This window comes from Pezoporus flaviventris, unplaced genomic scaffold, assembly GCF_033815535.1.
Source record: "Pezoporus flaviventris isolate CSIRO_AGI_PZ_B2104156 unplaced genomic scaffold, CSIRO_AGI_Pfla_v1 ptg000013l, whole genome shotgun sequence".
Classification (NCBI taxonomy): domain Eukaryota; kingdom Metazoa; phylum Chordata; class Aves; order Psittaciformes; family Psittacidae; genus Pezoporus; species Pezoporus flaviventris.
In genome coordinates, this window is record NW_026892561.1 from 3,730,214 (window position 1) to 3,744,317 (window position 14,104).

The window sequence follows — 14,104 nt, forward strand, 5'->3', positions numbered from 1 at the left end:
TGACTCTCTGGCAGACTTTCTTGTCCTTGTGTGTGTTTAGAAGCTTGTATAATTTTTATCTTTAGAGAAATGTTTTTTTCAGTCCAGTTTTGTTGGCCTGCATTATGGTATGACTTGTGCTCTGCTGGGATTGAGTGGTCTTCTCTTTCCCTGTTTTGGATACCGTTCTCAGGTTTTTAAGAACATGTCCATTCTTTGTGGTCCTGTTCTTTACCAAAAAAACCTGAGGGTTTGTGGAATGTGGAGTAAAATATTTTTTGTATGGATAAATACTCTTCCTTGTGTGCATACCTGGAAAGTGGCCTTTATTTATTCTTTAGTTGTTTTTAAGGTTCTGCTTTTGAGGCAAAGAGGAGAAAGGAGATGACTGCAGATATCCAGTAAGCAAAAGCATTTGTCTGACTTGTGCAGTTCTTTTTTGGTTTTCATCAGTTTTTCTCATGTGATAATGTATAAGATACTGTGAGAGCTAAATAACTGTGATTCAGGATGTCTTGGGTTTTTTACCTTCACTGAGATACACAAACACAGAAACTTTGGGACAATCCTAACTGAAGCTTTTTGTAGTTGTTGGGTAAAGGCTGTTTTCAGTCCTCGGGAAAGACAGTTTAGTAGTCCAGGGTACTAATTAATGGGTACTGACTTTTGGTTTGGTTTGGTTTTTAATTCAGTTTGAGCACTGCTCTTTGTGTGTAGTGCACGTGGCTTAAACACTAGGGTTTGCATGGGGCTTGGGAGGCTAGGGTTCATGTCTTGGCTCAGCTCATGGGCTTCCTAGGGATGTGCCTTCGTGGTATTCTGGAAACAGAATTTGCTCCAGAGTCTTGAGAGTGTTCAAAGTCTGCTGGAAACCATTTGAAAGTGGTTAGTGTGGTGCAAAGTTAGCTAGTTCTGCTAAGAAGTGGTTAGGGCTTCATGCTACCCGTTTAGACTTTGTAGCCTGCTTGCTTTGTGCAGAAGGCTTGCAGTCATCTCAGACTGTGAGCAAAGGTCACGCTTGTCTGTTTGGTAACTAATAGGTAGAAATGTCTTCTGTGACCTTCAGAAATGCTGTTTCTTCTTTTATTCCCCCATTCCTCCTGTAGGAAAGGACTAATGCTTCTTTACATCAGTGTTTTGTCTAAGGTGGTGCTTAAATAGTAGAACGATGAATCTTGTAAATAGTTGGGGGTGGGAGTTCAAATGCATCGGGCAAAGTTTGAGCCTGGCATATTTGCCTAAACCTTTTCTCGATTTCTGATACTGGTAAGTGTATTAGCTTGTTTTTGTTAAGCCAACAGCTGGTGAATCTGCTTGATTTTTACCAGATGGTCTCCTGAGTTATGTAAAAACAGAGGAGCATTCTTATCTCTTCCTTTGGGTGCTTGCAGTAGGTGACCTTTCAGTTTATGTCTCAGTTTATGTGCCTGGATGTTTGTTTAAAGTGTTTGTCTGAAACAGAGAGAAGTAAAAGTTAGTTTAATAACCACGGATGACTCATAATAAGAACAGTCTCATCATATCAGTAGGGTTGTTGCATGGTGAGAATGAGAGTGGATGCCACTGAAGAGCATGTATGTAGCTGGTGTTGCAGTCTGTGGAGGTGCTCCTGAGTCAGGCGGGACTGTGGGAATGCAAGAGCTGAGGTACCAACAATCTCAGTTGTGAGTGTCCAGATGTACTGAATGTCTTGAGAGCCCAGAGGGGAGTTACACGTGGATCCGAAATCTGATAATATGGTTCTAAAACCTTGCTTGGCTGAGCATATTGATTTAACTTAACTTTTTTTTCCCCCAAACCAGGTAATGCTTTGTTTCAGTTGCCTTGAAGTATTTTTCATTGCAGCATTGCAATGTGTGGGGAATTTTCAAGAACATATTCTTGCTTACTAATATATCATTGTGTGAGGTGTCCCTGCCCATGGCAGCGGGGTTAGAACTTGATGATCTTAAGGTCCTTTCCAACCCTAACTATTTTATGATTCTATGAATTAGTGCCCTAGAACTTTCTGGGTTTGAGTAGACTTCTAGCAGATACAATTTGGAGCTGCCTTTGGCTGCTTTATAGACTTTTAATAATTATCTTTGATTACCAAGCTGTCCTCCTCATAAGGGACGGGAGAGGAAAGCAAGGTACTATGTTTCACTCTAGAAACAGGGAACTCACGGTTGGGTTATTTAAAATCCCACATGCAGAAACCTGATTTTTATTAGGAATGCTTAGAAAGCAAATTAAAGATTCTTCTAGTAGAAGTAATAGCCACGTAGTGGGTTGCACTAGTGTTCTGGGAGACTGAGGGAATCCATTCTTATGCTGGTGAGACCACTGCTACCAGGAGTACTGTGTCTGGTATCAGTCCCTCCATTGACAAAGTGAAGCAAGTCCAGTGAATGCCTGCCTAGAATGCGAGGTGGCTGGAGCACATCTGTGATCTGAACTGTCTGGTTGTAATTCAAAGACATAAGTAATATCTTTTGCTGTGTCTCTTATGCTGTTAAGAACAGCCCTGTGTGTTTTTCTTTTTGGTTTTAAGCTGATGACCTGGAGAATTACAGACTCATAGAGTAATTCAACCATCCTTTCAAGCAGGTTAGTGGCCAGGACTTGAAAAGTGTTTTCCATGCTCCTCATCTGTCTTGTCTTTTGAAGAGTAAGTTACTAAAGGGATAGTCAATTGATTTTAACAATATTTCTTCTTTGCCAGCATTTTTGATTTATCTTTAAAACCTCATCTTTATGGAGTGGAGGTAGCTGTAGTTGCACTTACTCTATCGAGTGATAAAAATTTATTGGGTGCTTTCAAAAGTAAGCATTTCCTAGGGTGCTGTGTGTGCAGTTGCAGTGGGTGGAGATGTATTAATGCTGGCTTCCTGGGGCTTTGTAGGAGATCCCAAGAGCTGAAAGCTTTTCTTTCTAGGTGATTGCACCTGTCAAATCTTTTGGTGCCTTAATGTTCTTGTTTCTTTGGGCATTGTAGCTTTGTATAAGTATTAAGAAGATGGACTGAGCTACAGTTGCAACAAAATGCTGATGCCAGAAAGTTCTTTTCTCCTTTTTCATCCAACACAAGAGAGTCTCTATCTGCTGTTTCAATGGCTGAGTAATAGGCATCAGACTGAATCATGGTAGCTTAGTCTTGTTCCGAGACAGATAGATGAGATATTAGCAAGAGGGGAAAAAGTCTGTGGCTGACAAGTGGTGTGACTCTGCCCTGAAGATCAGTTGTCTGAGTTTGTTGCTGTTCTGGGTACTTGGAGCTATGGCTCCAATTTTATCCTGTTGGTTGTATGAACTGAGCGTGGTACCTGTGTTTGCATCTAGTCTGTATTACTACAGGAGGCTGCAGCAGAGGATGTTAACTGCAGAGTGCATGTGGAGGTTAGGCACAAAGTGAGATTTTTTTTCTTTTTATCCAGCTGACTTTTTGTCCAGAGACTGTTGCACAGGGTAATCCACAGCCATCTGTCTGCCTCATTTTAATGGGCCTGAACCTGTTGTGTGAAACCTTCTAGGCTAAAGCCTACTTTGGGTTAGCTTAGAGATGGTCTCTTTCGGAGGAAAACATAGCTACTGTTGGCAGTTTTGCTCAACAAAAATGTTGAGAGGCAGACTTCTAAGTCCTCCGTATCCAGCTACTGGCAGCTAGGCTGAATGTGGTCGTCTGGAGGCTTTTGACTGCTGCATTTTGCCTTGGCCAGAAGGGGAATGGTGCCACAGGTGAGAGAAATTCTGCCTTGCTGCCAAATACCATTTGCTCCCAGCTTCTGTGCAACAACTGCCACCCACTGTCTGTCGGGGCAACAGTAGCCTGACTCTGTATTTCAGTCAGCAACAGCTGTTTGTTGCTGTCCCAGCTTTTGCAGCAGTAACAGCCCAGCTCTCTGTGTTGGGAGCAGCAGTTGTCCTTCCAGCTTTGCTGTGCAACAACTGCCTGGATCACTGCAGCAGGTGCTGGAGGAATGTTTTCAGCAGCAGCTGCCGCCAGATGGGGAGGACAGCTGCTTTCCTGAGATGTGGAGGTAGGCTGAAGCCTGTGCTGTTGAAGTGGGGGGTCATTGAGGGTCTCAAAACCCAGATCCAGCTGTTACGGCTGCCTGCTGGGGTCAGACCACCCTGCAAGGGATTTAGAAGAGCAAGTCTGTCATCCTGCATTACGACTCTCTGGAAGTGCCTTCTAGGTTTGTCTTGAATGCCTTGAAGTCTGTCTGCCCTCTGACTTTTCTCCTACTGAATTGTGTGGCTACTTTGCTTGCTTTAACAGTAATTAAAGTTACTGTGCCAGTTAAATAGGACCCCTAATGGTTAGCTGTGAATCTTCCTCCAAGGGTAAGCTCTCCATCACTAAGATGATGGTTAATCCGTAAAGCTACCTGAAAAAACATTTGGAGAAATGCACTGAAATTTTATTATATTCAAATCTAAATCTGCCTGGTGGAAACACTTCCCTGGCCTGGAAGAGCAGGATGCTAAGAAAGTTTTACCGTTCAATAGCTTTTATCTTTGGGATCTGATTTTATGCATTCAGTGCAAAGCAGTAGTTTTCTCATCTTCATAGTCGTTTGCCTCTTGTGCGGTCTGAAAAAATACAGAAGGGACTGTACAGTCTCTGGAGTTGCAGTGAAGTGTGAAAATGCTATCCTAGATTTAGAGGAAATGCGGAGTGGAGGAGTTGGAGAAGGAACCTATTCTATCTTATCTTCCCCTTTATCTCTTCCCCTTCAGAAAAACGTTTTGCTTTCTTTTTGATGTGTAAAGGTTTACAAATCAGTGAGCCTTGAAGGTTTTACCTTTACTGTGGTGGCTCATTTCTTTCAGTTTGATGACTTAGAGGATGTGTTGGTTGTTGATTGAATCAAGAGTTTGTAGTATTCTGGTAGGAATTTTCTTTTAAAATATTGAATGCCTTTCGTTAAGTAGGTCTTATGAAAATAAAGTTGGGTAAAATCTGTGAATCAAAGATAATTTCTTTTCAACGAGCATCACTTGGTAGCAAAGATGTGGTTTTGTGTCTTTGGAGCTCATCTACTTTGCTATATTTTGAAGGCTTTTTTTTTTTCCTTCTGTTGCTGCAAAAATCTAACATGATTTTGTTTTTTTTTTATTTATCTTTTTGCTTCCTGTTTGGGTGGAATGGAAAGCATAAAAATGAGCAAAACCCAAAAGTAATGTAAATAAGTAAACCCTGTGACTTTTTGTCTACCTTTCCTAGGTAAGTGAGGCACATAACCTTATGGTGCCCAGGTGTCCAATGAAATGACTCCAAATTTCATGAAAATATAGCCAGATGACATCTAAAGAATTCCATCAAAAGAAGCTCTTATAAATATTCTATCCATAGGAAAAGCTTAAATCATCCTTTACAATTAAGGGTGAGAGACAAACCCACGAGGAACCAGACTTTTAAATTCTGTTGCTCACAGAAGCTGCTGGTTTCCTGTGTGTGTTTTCCTAAAGAAAACAAATGCAGAAGCATACCAGGCTGTTCTGGGTCTAATCTGCTGCAGAGTCCTTGATGTCATGTCATATGTGCCAGCGAAGGACAGCCTGTTCTGTGTGCTTAATTTCTTGGGGAGAGTCAAAGACATGCAAAGAAGATAATTTTCTTGATCTTGCATGACACGATGCAGTAAAAAGGAAGCAAACTTGAAATATAGTTGGGGTTTTTTTTTTTGGTCTTACTGATGGGTTATGACTTGAGGCAGAGATTTGTATGTGGTGGTGTGTAGTGTCTGAATGTTGAAATGTTATTCTGAAGGATCTGAGTTTACTGGAACTGTGATGTTAACAGGGTGTCGAGGAAGGTCTTGGAATGTCTTTCATGATTACATTAATAAAGAGCACTTATTCCTTTGCTGTTGTCATTCAGAAATGTTTGTTTTCTGTTTTATTGACAACTAGCAAACCCACTCCATCTGGAAAGTGAAATCTTTGTTTTAGAACTCCTTGAAATCAAGTGTTAAAAGTGATTGTAAAACTGGTCCAAGGCTTTTCAACAAAACTGTCTTTCTTGGGTATTAAGAATTCTTCTTGTTTTCCTTTTTAGTTAGTGTTTACCCCTGTCCATTCCCGTCACCCAGTGATTTTTGCATCGCAAAGAGAATGAGAGTTGGGTTCTATTTTAGATAGTAAATCATCAACAAGATGATTTAGGAAGGATGCAAACATACAAGCGAATTAGTTGCTTGATACCTCATCACAGCAGAGTAAACTGCACTGTGTGCTTCAGTAGAAGGGTAAGCCAATTTTGCTTAGTTTATCTCAAAATAAAAGCATGCTAAAGTGAGCTGAATTGATTTGCAGTTAGTATGGGCTAAGAGTGTGGCATATGGACAGTTGTAAGTCACCTGAGCTGCAGGGATGATATGAAGAGGGGTCCACTAAATCCATTATTCAAAGCCTCAATTCTAGGTACCCTCAACTTCATCTTCACAACCCAGAGTTGGAAGCAACACACTGTTGGTCAGGCTCTTACTGTAGGCTGGAACACAACTTGATTCTTAAAAAGGTCATGCAGAGTTTGCAGTGCTGCTAAATGAGAAATAGTAAGTCTTTATTTCTGCAATGACCAGATTTTTCAGTGTATTTCACTTAACTGTAAATAAAACCTCAGGCTGTCATTTCTGTAAAGCTTTATTCTCAAAGTAAAACTACTTCACAGCAGAGCCGTCAACAGTTTGTGACAGGTTTATGGTAGTGAACCCACCTGGGATTTCAGAAATGACAAGCTCAAGCCCTGCACTCCTCAAGCGTACCTGGTGTAGGTGTATATAACCTTCACACTTGCTAGGGAATGCATTGAAGTGTTGTCTCATTTTTAGCTTCAGAAGTAACTGTAAGAAGAAGTGGAAAAGAAGGCAAAATGTTGCTTCTGAAAGCAAAACTGTATTGTTATTTTTTATTATTATGTTTTTTTTTAGCACTCCCAATGCAAAGTGGAGTGGAAATTCAGTATTAATTGAATTTAATAATTTAATAAGATGAATTTAATATTAATTTCACAAAACGCTGTGAGCAGTGGAAGTTTTCTCTTGTTCCAGAGAGGATCAGTCTGGTGAGGAGAGCATAGTGGATCAGTAGAAATTGCTGCCTCCCCTCTGCAGACAAAAAGAAGAAATCCTCAAAATGTCATCCTGTGATGATGTTTGTGGTCCTCCAGGCTGGTCCATTTTGTGTAGATATACTGCATGTAATAAGAGTATATCTGCGTTATTATATCTTCATATGCGTAGAATTCTTCCGCATTGAATTTGTGAAGAGAGAACTGGTCTTGAATTTCCCTGTGACCTCTTTTCTACTTTTTATTTCTTAATTTTTGTAAATGGGGAGAGGAGTCAGAGCATGGAAAATATGACCTGATGGCTTTTTATTCTTGGTTTAAAAAAGTATCTGTCCTTATGCCTAGGGCCTTTTTTCTCTTACTGTGTAAAGGAAAAACAGTATTATGTGTCATTGGAATCAGGAAAACTGATCTGTTTGTTGCCACTATTTAACTGTTAAAAGGTTAGATTTTTTCAATGTTGTTTTATATAAACTTTGTATAAACTTTTTATATAACTGTGTAGTAGAGCAGAAGGAGCACGATCTTTTGATCTTGTAAAAGTTTTGTGTGCTTGAATATAGAGCATAGCTTTGATCAGGATAAAAGATAAATTCCAGAAAGAAAGTTGACTTTCCATTTTTCCTTTCTGGTGAAATATATCTGATATCATTCAATATGAATGGTAGCAAATATATGTCAGAGCATATATGGAACAGATAGCAATGGTCTGTCCGCTGAAGTTGGATAGCTGAAAAGGTATGGGTATCAAAAAAGAAAGCAGGATGCTGTATCAAGGTTTTTGCTGAGTAGTGCTCCCTCGTAGTTGGAATTAAGTGCAATTTGCAATTCCATGTTGTGGGATATTATCACTACTTTAAAAATGCTACTGTACTAATGAATTGAATGAGCTAAGTAAAAGGAGAGAGTGCAGGGCTAGAATAACATGCAAGTGTTTCGTCTGAAAGGAAAACATTGTAAATGTTTCATTATATAGTCTCAATTTTAAATAATTTCACAAGGGATGCTCATTTGTACATGTGGTAGTAAGTTGACATTTTGTTAAGCAGAAATTCATACTTGCCACCTTCTTAACTGCACAGTGTAACATCCAAGAGTGAGCAGGGGTATAAGATAATGGTAATGAAAGCAGTAGGGTTTATAGAATCGTAGAATCATAGAATCATTAGGGTTGGAAAGGACCTTAAGATCATCTAGTTCCAACCCCCCTGCTGTGGGCAGGGACACCTCACACTAAACCGTATCACCCAAGGCCTCGTCCAACCTGGTCTTGAACACTGCCAGGGATGGAGCATTCACAACCTCCCTGGGCAACCCATTCCAGTGCCTCACCACCCTAACAGGAAAGAATTTCCTTCTTATATCCAACCTAAACTTCCTCTGTTTAAGTTTTAACCCGTTACCCCTTGTCCTGTCTCTACAGTCTCTAATGAAGAGTCCCTCTCCAGCATCCCTATAGGCCCCCTTCAGGTTGTGATACGTTTCTGGCTTTAGACACAATATTTCAGCCATCTCAAATACTATTTTAAATATGAAGTATATACATGGTCCCTTATAAGTTGGTGTGAGTGTTTCATACATTTAAACGTAGAATTCTCAGCATACCTTTATGGGACAGAATTATTGCCCTAGTTTTACAAATAACTGTTTTATCTTGCTTCCCTAGGTGGCTTACTCAAGGTTACACAAGAATCCTCTGGTGGAACTGGGAATTATATCCCAGTGTTTGATGTTTAAATCTTGAAATCTGATTTCTGGATTACCCTCTCTGAACAGGATCAAAAGACCTATACCTTTCCTGTTGTTCTGCTGAAATTAATTAAATTATAAGTATTAGTACTCTTGGTTTTGATCAATGCTTTTAATTCTGTTTACTGCTTCTGTTTCTTTGTAGGCATGTACTGGTATTGAAAATATTGATGAAGCTATAACGTTGCTTGAACAAAATAATTGGGATTTAGTGGTAAGTATTCTAAGAAAATGACTTCATAGATCAACTTCATGTGACAGTGATGTGCCACCTTACTGAGACAGCTGTTATCTTTATTTCAAATTTGGGGGTGTCTTTTATGTCTGGGGTAGCAGGTTATTTGCAGACTGGTTTTGGTCTGTTAAAGCCTCATTGCCAAGTTAACACAATACTGCGTTATATCATGTTATACCCTGGTATACTTTGTCTTTGAGCCTTTTGGATTTGTTTCTTTTCCTTTGAATCATCGTTTCTTATTGGGTTTAGTTTTCTTTTTGACCAATTGTGTGCATAATTTTGTAAGTAGTGTTATTAAAGATAGCAATTATAGAAGACAACTTATGTATACACACAGGACTTGTGAGGGTTTAGATGCCTGGCGAAGAAATGCAAGATAAACCAACTTCTATCTTTCATATGCTATTTTTAGTTACAAAACAACATAGTCACTCTTCTATTGTTACTTATTATGCAGAACTGAATTGGAGATTAAGGCCAGACCTTAATTAGTTTTGGAGTTATCCAGACACAGTCAAACACAAACAAAACCCCAACAAACTCATCCTAAGAAAACCTTATCATCCCTTTTGTAGCAAGGTTCAATGTGCAGACAAATAGGAGGAAACCAGTAAAACAAGCAACTCTGCATGGGGTTATCAGGATAAATACAGGAACTATTAATGCCTTTTCTTAAGGTTTGAAATTGTAAAATAGAGCAAACTTAATTAAAAAGGAAGTGATCTTTAAACTGTAATACCTTTGACTTCCTCCCTTTTTGTCTTTTCTAAATGAATGATCTTTGAACCAGTTCAAATTATCAGAAAATTATTAAAAAAAAATTCCAAAATTGTTTCTGTTTACAGTTTCAACTGTCTGCTCTGTTGTGTTCCTAGCATATTGTTTAGGGTGTTCTCTGTGTTTTAATAATTTCAACCAAAGTATCACAGAGGTTTAGAGTGGGGTTTTAAACTGAGTTTATTAGAATGAATGTTGTGCTTCTTTTAAGGCATAGCAATTAAAATGATGTGTGATCTTGTAACCTATGGTAAACAAACACTACGTTCTCCAAACACTTGAAACTAAATGTTTAAAATGAATGTTAGCCAAAGTATATGGAGTCTTTATGTTGCAACATGTCATGGTGTAAGCAAGAATGAGCCACCAGTGAGTAAAAGGGAGCGCCTATCCTCTGTGTCTTCAGACAGAAAAACCTGAATGTATATTGAGAGAGTGGTATAACTAAAACCATCTTTTGTCCTAGTAGTTTATTGTGACTTAACATGGGCTGTTTTGAAAATTGAAGTGTTTATGGGAAGGCAAGGAATAGCCTTCTGCATTCTGTTCGAGTTGTAGAGTTCTCAGTACATTAAATCAGTTGGATATGGTTTTGGGGATTTGTAAATTGTCAAGTATATGCTTTACAATAAATGCTTACAGATGGTGTTGAATGAGGGAATTGTGATGAAAAATGGTATGAACAACTAAGGGAATTTGGTTTATTTTCTTTTGAGACTCCAGTATGAGCAGAAGGGGAGAGTGAAGTATTTAAAGCTATGAGAAGAGCTATGAGAATAGCTTTAAATACTCTCTTCTATAATCAATATATTCTGTTGATTTTATTAGTGATGATTAAACAATCTAGAAGTAGAATATAATGGGAAAAGAAGTAATGACTTAAAACGTGTAAGCTTGAAAAAGGCATAGGAAAAGTAAGAAAGGAAAGGAAATTAGGGATGTAAGAGGTGCTTCAGGAATGTACGTAGTTCTTGAAACTAAACAGATGAATGGAGTGTCTATGAAAAGAAAATGATAAGTTGTGGAATTAAAAAGATTGAGGAGGCTAGAAGTGGTGAAGATGCCTTAAGAGTCTGTCATTAGCAGGTCACTGGCTCCTATTTGTTAAAAGCAGCTGCCTTGTAATAAGGGGACTGAAAACCAAATTGTGCCAATCTAACAATGAGTTAGAAGCAGACGAATGAAGAAAGAGGAGAGAAGACAGAAGAAACATGAATGTAAGAAGAAAAGGAGTTGTTGGCTTGAGAGGGAATCAAACATCTGTTAGTCAAGTGATTTTAGCATATCAAAAGTCAAAATAATACATGAAAAAAGGCTCATGACTGATGAGAAATGTAACATTTTCTATATTTAAATTTAAAGTGCATGGTCCATGTGTGGTGGGTATTTTGTTTAGTGGTTTTTGTTTTAGTTTGGGTTCTTTTTTAATACGTTTGGTTCAGTATTCAGGTACAGATTGAGTGCCCCACAGCTGGGGAGAGGAGAAGGTTTTGCTTTGTTTGAACCATAAAGTTGTGGAGTTAAAAATTAACATCCTTTTGCTTGGCATTAAATATTTCATTCAGTGCAGAGCAAAACTCTTTATTTTTTTTTTTTTTTTGATTTGTAAGGGAAACAAGGTTTATAGGACTTTGGTTCACAAATCATAAAGACAGTAGTGAAGTAGGGATGATTTTGGTTAGGGGTTCCTCTGTCATCCTTTGACCACCCATCTGTCAGGTAAATGGGAAGAACATCATCACTGTCTTTTCTAATTTAACTTTGTTTTGTGCGTCTTATACAGAGGCTTATTTCAAGGTCAAGTTTTTGATAATCATGACCTGTAGTAGTCAAATGTTGTCATACAGATGTCATACAGGAGTTCAGGGTGGGTTTTTTTTGGATGTGTCTATTATTATTTTTAATGTATTCCTTCTATGACTTTGGAAGTTTAAATCTGAGCTCTGTATTTGATCGGGAAAGCTCCCGTGGGGCACCCAGGGCAATATGAAGTAGTAAGGTAAGCAGGTCCTGTTAACGATGTGACCAACCTAAGGTCAGGGCACTTCTGCAGCATAAGGGGCAAAACCAAAACCAGAAGTTAGGGAAGTTCTTGTCTTGAACAGATTGCTTTCTTGCTCTTCGCTCAGGCTTCTTGATCTCAGTTCTGTTTTCCTGTTTGGGGGAAAGAGTTGTGAACTGAGAGGCTGTGCTAGGGACCAGGTTGAAAATTCCCTGGAGCACCTGTTGCTTCTTGAACTCTATGAGACTCAACTCAAGGACATTATGATTCCTTATGGACTTCAGACAGAACAACCAAGAGCAAGTAGTCCTGGTGAGCTGGAAGGTAGAAGGATCCCAAAACAGAAACAGGGAAGTACTTACAGACAGGCTGACAGAGAAGTACGTCAGCACACACACAAACAGCAGAGGTTGTATGGTTCACATGCTTCTAATCTCATAAGGACTGTGTTTTTGTGTAAGCTAGTTTTGAGGATTTCTTTGTGCTGATGCAATATTCCTGCTGCTTATTTTCTACATACTTCCTTTTCCTTTTTTTTTTCTTCTTGGTGTTGCCAGTAGATTTTAGTGTGAAGAGTTAAAATATTACCAATGTCTTTCCTGTTACTTCAGTGACTGTTGCTGTGTTTTGTATCTTTTGGACATTTGGTCTTAGCTTTAAACAAAGCCAGTCCTGAGTGAAGTATAAGGACCTCCTTTCTTGTTTATTTTTTCTATTAGCCACTTTTGTTTTTTATTAAGAATTCATCTGAAATCTCTTTTCAGTTTAGAACTGAAACATCAGCTTCCTAATTTTGAATGCTTAAAGATTACCCACTCCCAATTAGAAGTCTTCATGTCTATTCGTCTGTATAGGATACTTCAAGGCAATATGAGCTGCCGTTAATTTATCTTTGACTTGGAACTAAATAGATCAGATTTAAACATCTCGGAGCTGTATACACTTTGCAGTATTTAAATCATGTTTGTAGTTGCTTGAAGTAATATAGGAAGCTGTCTTTCATAAATGTTTGGTTGCTAGGCCTTGTTCAACCGCTTAAAATCAAATCGATCACAAGAGTGCCGCAGAGGAATTCATATGCAGTAACAGTGTATGAATTGCTTGATGGGATCATGAAGTCTAACCTTGCCAGTAATTAGTTCCCCACTGTTGCATGTGGCTTGGCCTTTGTGGTGGTCTGCTGCATATATAGCAGCTGAGATTTTTTCTGCATTAGAACACTGTAGCCTAATTACTAGGCTTATTATAGGCTGGGTGATGAAATATTTTGTGTGTCACAGAAGATCTGAAACATCAATGCAGATAATATAATGGTCTCTTTAGGCCTTCATCTTTATGAAACTATTCTGCAATAAATGAATCCAGCCCTCTTAAGCTTGCCAGGATTGCTGATATGTTATTTCCTGGTGTCATTTCTTTGAGCTCTATTAATTTACAATCATTTTTACATTTGGAGAAACAGAAGTTAGGAATTTGTCCATTGTGAAGTCTGGTTTCATAGTTTGCCCATGAAAATGATGGCCGTCTGCTTTGGTATGTGCAGGTAAGAATGACAGTGTAAATACATCTTAAACTGTGTAAAAACAATAAAATAAAAAGATGAAAAATCCCAACTGTGTGGCTGTTGAAATGTCTCTGATGATGGTACATATTTAAAGGAAATGACCCATTAATGCCAGATTCTGTAATCTGCTTGAACTTATGCAGTATGAATCTTCCTTTATATGAAGTTATTACATAGGTGATAGCTCTTTGCTCACCTGAAATCAATTGATTGCATCTGCACATGAAACCTGGTCTTCTGTGCCTTTCACAGATTTAATGAAAACCTCAAATCCTTCATATATAGCATGACTTTATATTCTGTACTGGTAATCAGAACAGGATTTTTGAATGAAAAGCAGGATTCACCATGCTTAACTTTCTGCTTTTTCCAGTATGACCATTTCAGTTTATTTCATGTCTTTTCCAATAGACATAATGTAGGTACTGCTTAAACATCACTTTGAGAAGAAAACATTTCATCAAAATAAAGGGGTGTGGGGAGTAGGGGTTTATCCCCTATTAATTTCACTATGAACATGTGTATAATGATTACAAAATAAATAACTGCTTTTTATTTTCAAAATACATTCTTAAAATTACCTTGGTGCCTTCTTGCTATACTTGTCTTCATTACTCTGTATTCTGGTAGAAGCACAGTATAAGTTCAGTAAACCCAGCACCTGGAAATATGATGATTTGCAGTTCCTGTTGTACACAGCTTCCAAGAGTCAGCTAACAAAAACCATTTCTGTACCTT

The 14,104-nt window shown here is 38.5% G+C and overlaps 1 protein-coding gene across 1 annotated transcript in view; it reads left to right on the forward strand.

Moving 5' to 3' along the window:
- FAF1 (Fas associated factor 1) overlaps positions 1–14,104 on the forward strand; it is a 169,834-nt gene that overhangs the window by 8,425 nt on the left and 147,305 nt on the right. The window contains exon 2 of the mRNA XM_061451261.1: positions 8,931–8,999. Coding sequence (XP_061307245.1) covers positions 8,931–8,999 — 69 coding nt within the window. The remainder of the gene's footprint in view (positions 1–8,930; positions 9,000–14,104) is intronic.